General features: G+C 53.5%; 1 protein-coding gene across 1 annotated transcript in view; it reads right to left on the bottom strand.

The window, feature by feature from the left end:
* LOC113824616 (serine/threonine-protein kinase WNK1) overlaps positions 1-10062 on the bottom strand; it is a 160021-nt gene extending 149959 nt beyond the window's left edge. The window contains exon 1 of the mRNA XM_070124790.1: positions 9505-10062. Coding sequence (XP_069980891.1) covers positions 9505-9602 — 98 coding nt within the window. The 5' untranslated portion in view covers positions 9603-10062. The remainder of the gene's footprint in view (positions 1-9504) is intronic.
* Positions 10063-12500: the final 2438 nt, after the last annotated feature.

Here is a 12500-nt window from a genome sequence, read left to right as displayed (position 1 = left end):
GATATGCGCGAAAAAGAAGAGGACGAGGAGGTAGAAGAGGTGGGTGGGAAAAGGGAACAAGAGGAGGATAAGGAAAATGAGGGAATAATGAAGAGGAAGAGGAAGACAACGAGGGGGAGGAAGGAGAATTAGGAGAATGAAGAGGAGAGAGAAGAAATAGGAGGAGAAGCAAAAGGAGGAGGGGAGGGGGAAGAGGAGAAGTAGAAGATAAATTAGGAGGTGGAGGAGGAGGAGGCGGAGTAGAAGGGGGTTGAAAAAGAGAAGGGGAGGAGAGGGAGAAGGAGGAAAAGAAGAAGAGTAGGAGGTGAAGGAAAGGAGGAAGAGGAAGAAGAATATGAAGAGAAGAAATAATAATAACAATGAGGAGGAGGAGAAAAAAAGAGAAGAACAAGAAGTAGAAGAAGAAGAAGAAGGAGGAGGAGGAGGAGGAGGCGGCGGATGGGCAGCGGCGTCGCCTCCGCCTCATGTGATCCCGCGCCGAGGCTCATGTGGAACACGCTCGAAACCCGATCCGCACTAAGAATAATTCCGCGCAAGGACCCGCGGGCAATACCTCGCCGCCTGCGTGCCTGCAGGAGCAGCCGCGTCCAGGAGAGGGGCACCCGGGCACGAGGGACGTGGCACCAACCCGGCTGGCACTTCCTTCGTCCGGCGTGCCAGGTCCTAACGAGGCCACGAGAAGGCGCGCGGGATCCTTCGGGGCCTCCTTCGTCCCTTCGACCCCCCCCCCCGCACTGCCTTCCCTTTCCCCCCAGTCCATGAAGTCATGCGCAGTTTCATGAACTGAAGACACCATGAACGTTCACGCGAGCATGGCCTTCCCAGTAATAATTGATTTTCGCTTTGAAGTCAACACTGATAACTTTATACACAAGTAACCAATTGTAAAAAGAATAAAGATTTACCCTTAGGCAAATAACACATAGTAACGCAAGCCCAAATAACGAGTCAGCACGAACTCGCCTCAAATGTCGGTGAGCTAAAGTAACCTTAGAGTTGTTGCAAAAGCAATATTGTTGACCCGAGTGGATCTTGGTGGGCGCGTGGAAAGAACAGGAACTCCATGCGTGGACTGCGGGCAAGAGTGCGTGGTCGTGTCCTGTCAGCGCCGTTGGAACGCAAATACTTCCCGCTTTTGATTGCACGACAAAATTGCTGACCCGCCCACCCCACCCCCACCCCCACCCCTGGTACATACATCATGCAGTTCGGCCTGACTTCATGGCCCTGGCTGGACGCACCGCGCCTGCCAGTGCGCACGAGCAAGCACTCAGCACATGCCAGGACACACGAGCGAAGAACATACACTTCAGCGTGACACAAACATTCGGACGTCTCAGGCACACATCCCATTCCGTTCTGATCCTGCGGATCGAGAGGCGGCAGTCGCGGCCGTGGCGGGCGCCCCTCCCCCCCCCTGGCGGGAGGAGGGCTTCGGCGCCCAGCGACGGCCACTCACCAACGCCTTCCTCCTCTCCGGCGCCGCGGCCCGCCCGACCCGGCGGCAACCCATCGCGGGCGCGCCGGTGGGCACCGAGGGCGGGCGGGCAACCACACTCGTGGGCAGGCCGGGGGGGTGGCCGCGCCCCCCACGCCGGCCGGGGCCGTGCGCTCTACCGTGGCACCAGTGCCAAGCCTCAGCACAAAACACGGAAGCTGCGTTACAAGACCTCGACGCGGACTGTCCGAGAGAGAACACCTCGTCCAAGAAACTCCGGCCATGAGTCACTCGCGCCGTTCGGTCCGAGTGAAGACCCGACGCGGAGAGCGCCTCCCGCCTCGCCCGGACGCAAACAAAATCCACCGGCCAGAACTTGATCCCAGGCGCTCTGGCATCGGACGCACGATTCTAAATCTATTAGGCGCGCGGCATGACGGACAGGCGCATCCGCGAGGGGACAGACGGGCCGCGCGGCGCGAGATTACCTGCCATGAAGCGTGAGTAGCGTGACTGACCCCTCCCCTTCCCCCTGCCCTCCCCCCCCCTCCCGCTCTGGTTCCGCCCTACTCTCGCCCTCGGTCCCGCTCGCTGCCAGCGGCGTCTTCGCGTCAACACAGATTTCTTGCTAACACGCGTGCACAAAAATAATATGCTTATACACATACCTGAAGGCATGCATGCAAGCATACTCATATAAATGAATGAATGAATGAATAAATAAATACACATCGGTAAGATTATATAAGTACTTATAAGTACAAAAAGCAAACAAAATAACAATAATAATGTTAGGGATGATATTAATAAAAATAACAAAAACAATGATAATGATAATAATCATACTACTACTAATAATAATAATAATCATAACAACAATAATAAAAACAACAACGGTATCAACAATAAAAAAATAAACATAAATAATAATAAAACAAAATAACAACAAAACAATAACACACAACCAAATAAAAACAATATATAACAAATAATTAATAACCACAAAAAGTAGCCCGCTGAATGACCCCCTCCCCCCCCCCCCCCTTGCGTCCTCCTTTGACCTGGTTCCTTACGCTGCGTCGTCGGTGCCTCAGCGGCCGTGGGAGGGGGAGGAGGAGGGGGAGGGGGAGGAGGAGGGGGAGGAGGAGGAGGGGGAGGGAGGAGGGGGGAAAGAGGAGGAGGAGGAAAGAGGAGGAGGGGGAAAGAGGAGGAGGAGGAGGAGGAGGAGGAGGAGGAGGAGGAGGAAAGGGGAGGAGGAGAAAGAAGAAGAAGAAGAAGAAGAAGGGGGAGTAGGAGTAGGATGGAGTAAGAGGAGGAGGAGAAGAAGAAGGGGAATTGGGGTAGGAGTAGGAGGAGTAAGAGGAGAAGGAAATAGTAACAGAAAGAGGAAGAGGAGGACCGGGAGGACCGGGAGGCGTAAACACGAGAGCGAAGGTCGTCAACCCCCCGACACGGCAGCAACCGCACCGCCACAACTCGGACAAGGACCAAGGGATAGGGAGGTTGAAAAAAGGGGTGGGTGGGGTGGGTGGGGTGGGGGGTCGGGGGTCACAGGATTGCATGAGGCAGATGAATATCGGGGGTAGGGGGAGGGGGGAGGGGGATGGGGGGCGACAGGGAGAATGACAAAGGGATACGGAGAGAGGGAGGCAAAGAGGGGGTAGGGAGAGACAGTGAAGCGTGAAGAGAGGGGAGAGCTAGAGAGAAAGACCGAAAGAAAGAACAGAACAGAACGAAACTGAAAGAAAGAAAGAAAAAAAGCGAGAGACTGAGAGAAAGAGAAAGAGAGAGATAAGACAGATAGAGGGAATAGAGGGAGAGTGATACAGGGACTGAAATACATAGATCCACACACCCATGGTAATAGAGAGAAGAGCGAGAAAAGAGAGGAGAGGGAGAGAGAGAGAGAGAGAGAGTGTGTGTGTGTGTGTGTGTGTGTGAGAGAGAGAGAGAGAGAGAGAGAGAGAGAGAGAGAGAGAGAGAGAGAGAGAGAGAGAGAGGAGGAGGGAGAGAGGGAGAGAGGAGAGAGAGAGAGAGAGAGAGAGAGAGAGAGAGAGAGAGAGAGAGAGAGAGAGAGAGAGAGAGAGAGAGAGAGAGAGAGAGAGAGAGAGAGAGAGAGAGAGAGAGAGAGAGAGGAGGGAGGGAGGGAGGGAGGGAGGGAGGGAGGGAGGGAGGGAGGGGGAGGGAGAGGGAGGGAGAGGGGGAGGGAGGGAGGGAGGGAGGGAGGGAGGGAGGGAGGGAGGGAGGGAGAGAGAGAGAGAGAGAGAGAGAGAGAGAGAGAGAGAGAGAGAGAGAGAGAGAGAGAGAGAGAGAGAGAGAGAGAGAGAGAGAGAGAGGGAGAGAGAGAGAGAGAGGGAGAGACGGAAAAGGAAGAGGGAGAGACGGAAAAGGAAGAGGGAGAGAGAGAGAGAGAGAGAGAGAGAGAGAGGAGAGAGAGAGAGAGAGAGAGAGAGAGAGAGAGAGAGAGAGAGAGAGAGAGAGAGAGAGAGAGAGAGAGAGAGAGAGAGAAAGACAGACAGACAGACAGAGAGAGAGGGGGGGGAGAGGGAGAGGGAGAGGGAGGGGAGAGGGAGAGGAGAGGGGGAGGAGGGAGGGAGGAGAGAGAGAGAGAGAGAGAGAGAGAGAGAGAGAGAGAGAGAGAGAGAGAGAGAGAGAGAGAGAGAGAGAGAGAGAGAGAGAATGGGCGTGAGACTAAAACCAGTCCAAGGTCACTCGCGGGAGAGCAGGATGCAGCCCCGAGTGGAACACAGGAGTGACTGACAGGAGCTGCCCCCTCCCCCCCCTCCCCTCCTCCCCCCCTCCATCAACACCTGTTTAATTCTCTCAACTCCAACTCCTCGTTTCCCTCGCCCTCCGCCCTCGCACTCCGAGGCCGATCCACTCCGCGGACTGCGCCGCCCGCTCGCCCGGCGCCGCGCCCGCGAGGCCGCCCTCCGCGAAGCGCGACCGACGCGGGAGGGAACGCGCGCCGATGGTCTCGCGATGAGCGGGAAGGGAGGGAGGGGAGGGGAGGGAATGGACAGAGGGGAAGGGAATGGAAGAAAGGGGAAGGAAGGGAAGGGAATGGAGGGAAGGGAAGGAAAGGGATGGGAGTGAAGAACGGGAAGGGAATGGAGGGGAGAGAAGGGAAAGGAGGGAAGGAAGGGAATGGAGGGAAGGGGTAGGAAAGGAGGGGCGGAAAAGGGAGGGATGGGGAGGGGAAGGAAGGGAAAGGAGGGAAGGGCAGGGGGAGGGGGAGGGGGATTGTCAACCATCGAGAACGCGAGAAAAAAGCGACGCAGTAGGGAGGCGCGAGGCCGGCGAACCGTAGGCATCCTCTCATCACCACTTACAACCACATCCTTTGACCCGCACTCTCTCTCTCTCTCTCTCTCTCTCTCTCTCTCTCTCTCTCTCTCTCTCTCTCTCTCTCTCTCTCTCTCTCTCTCTCTCTCTCTCCTTTCCCTTTCCCTTTCCCGTTCCTTTTCCCTCTCCCTCTTCCTTTCCCTTTCCCTTTCCCTTTCCCCTTTCCCTCTCCCTCTCCCTCTCTCTCTCTCTCTCTCTCTCTCTCTCTCTCTCTCTCTCTCTCTCTCTCTCTCCCTCTCCCTCTCCCTCTCTCTATCACTATCACTATCACTATCACTATCACTATCACTATCACTATCACTATCTCTCTCTCTCTCTCTCTCTCTCTCTCTCTCTCTCTCTCTCTCTATATATATATATATATATATATATATATATATATATATATATATATATATCACTCTCTCTCTCTCTCTCTCTCTGTCTTTCTCTCTCCCTCTCCCTTTCTCTCTCTCTATCTCTCCATTTCTTTCTCTCTCTATATCTCCCTTTCTTTCTCTCTCTATATCTCCCTTTCTTTCTCTCTATATATATCTCCCTTTCTTTCTCTCTCTCTATCTCTCCCTTTCTTTCTCTCTCTCTCTCTCCCTTTCTTTCTTTCTTTCTTTCTCTCTCTCTCTCTCTCCCTTTCTCTCTCTCTCTCTCTCTCTCTCTCTCTCTCTCTCTCTCTCTCTCTCTCTCTCTCTCTCTCTCTCTCTCTCTCTCTCTCTCTCTCTCTCTCTCTCTCTCCTTTCTTTCTCTCTCTCTTTCTTTTTTTCTCTCTCTCTCTCTCTTTCTTTCCTTTTTTCTCTCTTTCTTTCTCTCTCTCTCCCTTTCTTTCTTTCTTTCTTTCTTTCTACTCTTTCTTTCTTTCTTTCTTTCTTTCTTTCTTTCTCTCTCTCTCTCTCTCTCTCTCTCTCTCTCTCTCTCTCTCTCTCTCTCTCTCTCTCTCTCTCTCTCTCTCTCTCTCTCTCTCTGTCTCTGTCTCTGTCTCTGTCTCTGTCTCTGTCTCTGTCTCTGTCTCTGTCTCTGTCTCTGTCTCTGTCTCTGTCTCTGTCTCTGTCTCTGTCTCTGTCTCTGTCTCTGTCTCTGTCTCTGTCTCTGTCTCTGTCTCTCTCTATCTCTCTCTATCTCTCTCTCTCTCTCTCTCTCTCTCTATCTCTCTCTCTCTCTCTCTCTCTCTCTCTCTCTCTCTCTCTCTCTATATATATATATATATATATATATATATATATATATATATATCACTCTCTCTCTCTCTTCCTTTCTCTCTCCCTCTCCCTTTCTCTCTCTCTATCTCTCCATTTCTTTCTCTCTCTCTATATCTCCCTTTCTTTCTCTCTCTATATATCTCCCTTTCTTTCTCTCTCTCTATCTCTCCCTTTCTTTCTCTCTCTCTATCTCTCCCTTTCTTTCTCTCTCTCTATCTCTCCCTTTCTTTCTATCTCTCTATCTCTCCCTTTCTTTCTATCTCTCTCTCTCTCTCTCCCTTTCTTACTTTCTCTCTCTCTCTCTCCCTTTCTTTCTTTCTTTCTTTCTTTTTTTCATTTCTTTCTTTCTCTTTCTCCCTCTCTCTCTCTCCCCCTTTCTTTCTCTCTCTCTTTTTCTTTCTCTCTCTCACCCTCCCTCCCTTTCTTTCTTTCTTTCTTTCTTTCTTTCTTTCTTTCTTTCTTTCTTTCTTTCTTTCTTTCTTTCTTTCTTTCTTTCTTTCTTTCTTTCTTTCTTTCTTTCTTTCTCTCTCTCTCTCTCTCCCTCCCCCCTCCTCTCTCTCTCTCTCTCGTCTCTTTCTATCTCTCTCTCTCTCTCTCTCTCATCAGCACTTATCAAATACTCGCTCATTCACCCAAACATACCCAAGGCTTCTGCCCCAGTACTAACTCACTCACCCGCACACACACACATTACTGACTCACCCACCTCTCTACTCACAACCCAGTACTCTCTCGCTCACACCTACCCAGCCCACCTATCTACTCACACCCCACTACCCATTCACTCACCTGCACACACGTATTAATGACTCACCCACCTATGTTATCCCCCCCCACCCCCCACCCCGGATCTTCACGCCGGCCGGGTCAATATTTACTTCACACAGCAGCCTCGCCATAGAATGCCTGTTCGGTAAAGGTCGATCTATAAACGCGTGACTGACGGGGAGGAAGGGAACGGCCGAGGAGGGGATAAACACGGGAGGTGGCAACTGGGGGAGAGGGGAAGGGGATAAACACGGGAGGAGGCAACTGGGGGAGAGGTGAAGGGGATAAACACGGTAGGTGGCAATTGGGGGAGAGGGGGAGGGGAATAAAGACGGGATGTGGCAACTGGGGGAGAGGGGGAGGGGAATAAAGACGGGAGGTGGCAACCGGGGGAGAGGGGAAGGTGGCGATACAAAGAGTGAAAAGGGTGAACTCAAACAGATGTTGCAGTAAGAAGCTACAGAAAAAGACGCCAAATGGGTCGGCCATTTGACTTAAACAAGGCGAGTAATGCATGACGGAATTAAAATCATTAATAAAAGTAATAACAACAACAACAACCATAATAATAATAATGTCAATAACAAAATAATAATAATAATAATAATAATAATGGTAATAATAATAATAATAATATTAATATTAATAATAACAACAACAAAACAACAAAAAACAAAACAATAACAATAATGACAATAACAAAACAACAACAAAACAATAATAATAACAACAATAATAGTAATAATAGCAATAACAACAATAATACTTATAATAAAAACAACAATAATAACAATATCAAATCTGTCAATAAACATAACCAAAGCAGCATCAAGGTGTGACAGGAGAGGGTGCCAGGCGTGGAGGGGGCGGAGGAGGGGCGGGGGGAGGAGGGGGCGGGGGCGGCGGGGCGGGGTCAGGGGACGTATGCAAACGGGCAGGTAAAATCAATGCACGGAAAGAAGGGCAGAGGGAGGGGGCGGCTACGAAGAAGGTTGGGGGCAGGAACGAAGGACAGAGTAAAGGAAGAGAGAAGAGAAAGAAAGGTTGAAAGATCGGGGTCAAGAGTTACGAAACAAGAAGGAAAGAGGAAGAGGAGGATGTGGAGGAGGAGGAAGAAGAAGAAGAAGAAGAAGAAGAAGAAGAAGAAGAAGAAGAAGAAGAAGAAGAAGAAGAAGAAGAAGAAGAAGAAGAAGAAGACGGAGGAGGAGGAAGAAGAGAAAGATGAAGGCCAGAATGGAAGGGGGTAGGAAGTGCGGCAAGAAGGGAAGGGTCAAGGTCATCCCTCGGCTACTGCGCCACAGGGGCTGCCGCTCCCCTCGCCCCTTTCGCCCTCCCCGCCCGTCCGCCCGCTCCATCCCGCCCCCGCACCGCGCGCCCGGTCTGAGGACGCCCTCAGCCTCGCATGTCCGTCGGCAGCCGAAGCAGCCGACGCCAAGGACGCAGGACAGGCGGCACCGCACGCCACTGCAGGCCATAACAGCTTATTCGCATGACAATCCCGGCCAGCCAAGCAGGACGCTTCCCGTGGGGCCCGACCCCCCCCTCCCCCGGCGATCAGAGCGGGCGCCGATGCGTGTCCCCGGCACTCAGGACCATCGCCGACCGGAAGGCCTGGCGCTGCCAACCGAGGCCCGACTGGTCCCGGGACCGTCTGGGGGCGCCGAGCGCACCGCCGCCGCTTATGAATTGGTTAAAGAAAAGCTGATCAAATCTGCAAATTACAAGCCAAGGGAATATGCGGGTTTCTGTTCTCTCTCAGACAGTCTGCAGCGTTGGAGGTCGACACGAATGCATCTCCGGAGAGACGGAAAAGAAGAAACAAGGCATCGAGGGCTGGGCGCCGCGGCCCGACCTACTCTACACAGGCGGCCAAGAACAAGTGTCTGTCAGTATCTCTGCAGTGCCCACATGCAAGCTATGTACGACGCTGCCTATCGCGGCCGTGGCAACGACCTTCCCTGAAAAATGGCGTGACCAAATAAAGGCAGGCGTGTCCAAAGCTGCTCTTAGAACAATTGCCTGAAAAAAGTTTTTTAAGTGTTGTAATAATTTAAACTTTCATCGATATGTTCACGTTAATGCACGACCACATTGAGACAGAGTGCATTAACGGAAAAACATCGATGCTTACGTCATAGAAGAAAGTTTAAACATACAAAGCACTTACCAGGCGCATTTCCAGGCAATTGGTTGCACAGCTTTGGTCGCACATGCCCTCAAATTCTATAACCACGCTCGGGACATTGAGCGCCTCTCGCCCGAATACTGGAGATACAGAGCCTAGCACGCAGCTACTTTGTACAGAGAAACTCAGCGATACTACTGGGCCCCAAAGAGCCCAGGGCAGTCGTGGAAACTGCCTCCAACACGCACACAAACATACACACATACACAACTTCCGGAGAAGCCGTTCCCTGGGTGCAGCGTGGAAGCATCTATCTGCCGACGGTCCTACGACAGGCACTCATGACAAGGTGGACATGCACTTGGGCAAGACGAACGCTCGGGCACTGCTGAACACGGACAGACACAGAAGAGGTCAGAGGCAAGAGAGTGACAAGGAGGTGACAGGCCCTTTGCGCGAGACACCGCCATCGACACCGCAGGGCGGGAGAGGCATCACCAGGAGGGAAGCAAAGACTACAGCGTAGCGAAACGACGCCAAGTGGCTTGAAGTGGTGATGCCTACCCTGTGCGCCGCGCGAGGGCGTGTTGGCAGTGCCTCCGGCAAGAGGAGAGTGTGTGGGCAGGACCCCGTCTTACTGTTTCACGGCTCCCGGCGCAGAAGATTCCCAGGATGGTCTTGAAGGAGAGGCGAGGCATGGCTTGAGGGGCTTGAGAGCCACCTTCGGCATCCTCATCACTATCACTCTTGGCTGCTCACGCGTTCCTCCAACAAATGATCCGAGCCGGAGCTTTGGCACTCGCACGCCACCAAACAATCTTTTCCACGCACTCACGACGGATTTTCCAGATGCGCTCGTTTTCAGGCAGGAAAGGTCACAGCACACGGGACGGGAGGGCGAGAGTGCGGCTGGAGGAGGCTCAGCAGGCGGAGGGCGGCGGAGAGTGGCCGCGGCGCTCGCAGGACCGCCCCTGTGTGGGGCGCCCGCTACCGGTGCCAGCGCTGCCCTGTCTCATCGCGGTCGACTCCTTGGCACTTGGGGGGCCGCGCGGGCATCACGGCATGGCGGCCTCTCGAGCCCAGCGTCCTTCTTGGCCTCGACGCGAGAGAAAGCGAAAGGGAACTGTTCTTCTGCCGAAGGAGAGAAGGTCTCCGGTCACACAGCGCCGCCGCTCGTGCACGCGGGCACGGGAGACGACGCTTCGCTCGTCCCGAGGAGCCACCTTGCGAGGTGTGGCTCGGTCCTCGCGACGGGCCGCCCGCGCTGCAACCCACCCTTCGCACGCTGCTCACCCACGGCTAACCTCTGCACGCAAACACCCATAAACGTGCTTGTGGGTGGGTGTGCGTGCGTGTATGTATGCATGTGTGTGTGTGCGTGTGTGCATGTATGTGTGCGTGTGTGCACGTATGTGTGCGTGTGTGCACGTATGTGTGCGTGTATGTGTACATGTGTGCGTGTGTGCATGTATGTGTGTGTGTTCGTATGTGTGTGTGTGTGTGTGTGTGTGTGTGTGTGTGTGTGTGTGTGTGTGTGTGTGTGTGTGTGTGCGTGTGTGTGTGCATGTATGTGTGTGCGTGTGTGCATGTATGTGTGTGCGTCTGTGCATGTATGTGTGCGTCTGTGCATGTATGTGCAAGTGTCTGCATGTATGTGTTCGTATGTGTGTGTGTGTGTACGTGTGTGTGTGTGTGCATGTGTGTGTGTGTGCATGTGTGTGTGTGTGTGCATGTGTGTGTGTGTGAGTGTGCGCATGTGTGAGTGTGCGCATGTGTGTGTGTGTGTGTGCGCATGTGTGTGTGTGTGCGCATGTGTGTGTGTGTGTGCGCATGTGTGTGTGTGTGTGCGCATGTGTGTGTGTGTGTGCGCATGTGTGTGTGTGTGCGCATGTGTGTGTGTGTGTGTGTGTGTGTGCATGTGTGTGTGTGTGTGTGCATATGTGGGTGTGCATGTGTGTATGTGCATGTGTGTGTGTGTGTGTGTGTGTGAGTGTGTACACCTGTGTGTGTGCACACGTGTGCGTGTGTGTGTTTGTGCGTGTGTGTGTGTGTGAGTGTGTGCGTGTGTGTGTGTGTGTATGTGTGTGTGTGTGTGTGTACATATGTGTGTGTGTGTGTGCATGTGTGTGTATGTGTGCGCGCGAGCATGTGAGTGTGTGCACGCGTGCGCTGTACGTGTACGTATGCGTGTGTCGCTATGAGTCCCATCCATCTGCAGTGTTTTTGTAACCTTTGTGGTCTCCCAACACCTTCAAGACGTCACCTTCATCGCCCCCCCCCGCCCCCCCCTCTCCTTCTCTCTGCTTTTTCATCAAGGTCGCTCCCCCCCCCCACACTTCCCCCCCTCCCCCCACACCAATTCCAAACAATGGACTCCCTTCCGCACGCCCTTCAGCCGCCCCCGGCGTAGGGCACGGCCCCGTGCACTTTCCATTTCCTCGTGCTTTCCTTCTGCCTTCCTCCTCCCTTCCTTCCTTCCTTCCCTCACCCGCGCCTCCCTATTTACTATCATTCCCCGTCCTCCTCCTCCTCCTCCCCTTTCTATTTCTCCTTCTCTCCCTCGTCTCTTACATTCGCTCGAGCGTGATTCCCGGCTACTCGTCACGAGGCCCATGAAATTACCGCATAAAACCGCGCTCCCCCCCCCAAAAAAAAAAAACAACAACAACGATTTATAAGGAAGCCAAGTAATCCACACGCGCGTGGGAAGCCTATGTAAAAAACCCTTTTATATAAATAGGAATAAACATACACTGTCACACATACAAACACCGTGTGTGTGTCTGTGTGCGTTTTCTACGTGGAAGGAAAGCGCAATTCACTGGGCAGTGCCTGCGCCGTTCACGGTGGGACTTGCCACGTGATGCCTAGCAACACGTGCTCGCACTCTTCAAGAAAGTTTCATTTCTTCGTGCAAACGTGACGCAAATGACCTAACACTGCGCCCCCTTGGATAAAGCGCTCACATTGGCGAAATGCCGTTCACGACGCCGCCGATCTCTGTCCTTCACAACAAATGGCGGATTACAATAAATTTCTCGGAATGACAAACAGGCGCTCAACATTCGCGGCGAGCACACGCGCCCCATCGCACGTGCAGAAGGACCGCGCTATTGCAACCTCAGCCTGATTAGAGTCGGAGGGCCTGCAACGGACGGAGGGCGCGGGGCACTGCACGACCGGGCGCAGCGGCCCCCGGGCGGCGGCGGAACAGGGCCCTCCGCGAACCAATTGCGCAGGGCAGGTAAGACCGGAAGTACGTCCCCTCCATTCTAAAGCGGCACAGTGGCAGCCACTTAAGTGAAGCCTCATGCTGGACGAATCGAATCCTCATGAAAGATCGAGCACAGCATCCCGCCGGCGGAGCAGCAGAGTCACCACAGGAATGCGGCGCCGAGGGTCGATCCGTAGCCGCGCGACACGAGAGGCGGGACGGTCGGCACCCTCCCCGTCGACGTCCCATTCACCGCCACCGCCCGCGCCGCTCCACGACTCCCCACCTTACGGCGTCCCGAAATGGAAACCATAAAACATGAAAAAGCAATCGTGACAATCGCTCCTCTCGCGGCCCGATCCCGGCAAAGGCTCGCCCATCGACCGGCGGCGCAGCAGCCCAAATACCACACGCGGAAGG

Source organism: Penaeus vannamei, chromosome 8, assembly GCF_042767895.1.
Source record: "Penaeus vannamei isolate JL-2024 chromosome 8, ASM4276789v1, whole genome shotgun sequence".
NCBI classification, from domain to species: Eukaryota; Metazoa; Arthropoda; class Malacostraca; order Decapoda; family Penaeidae; genus Penaeus; species Penaeus vannamei.
The sequence above is the reverse complement of the archived record's forward strand: the minus strand, read 5'-3'. Positions and strand labels throughout refer to the sequence as shown.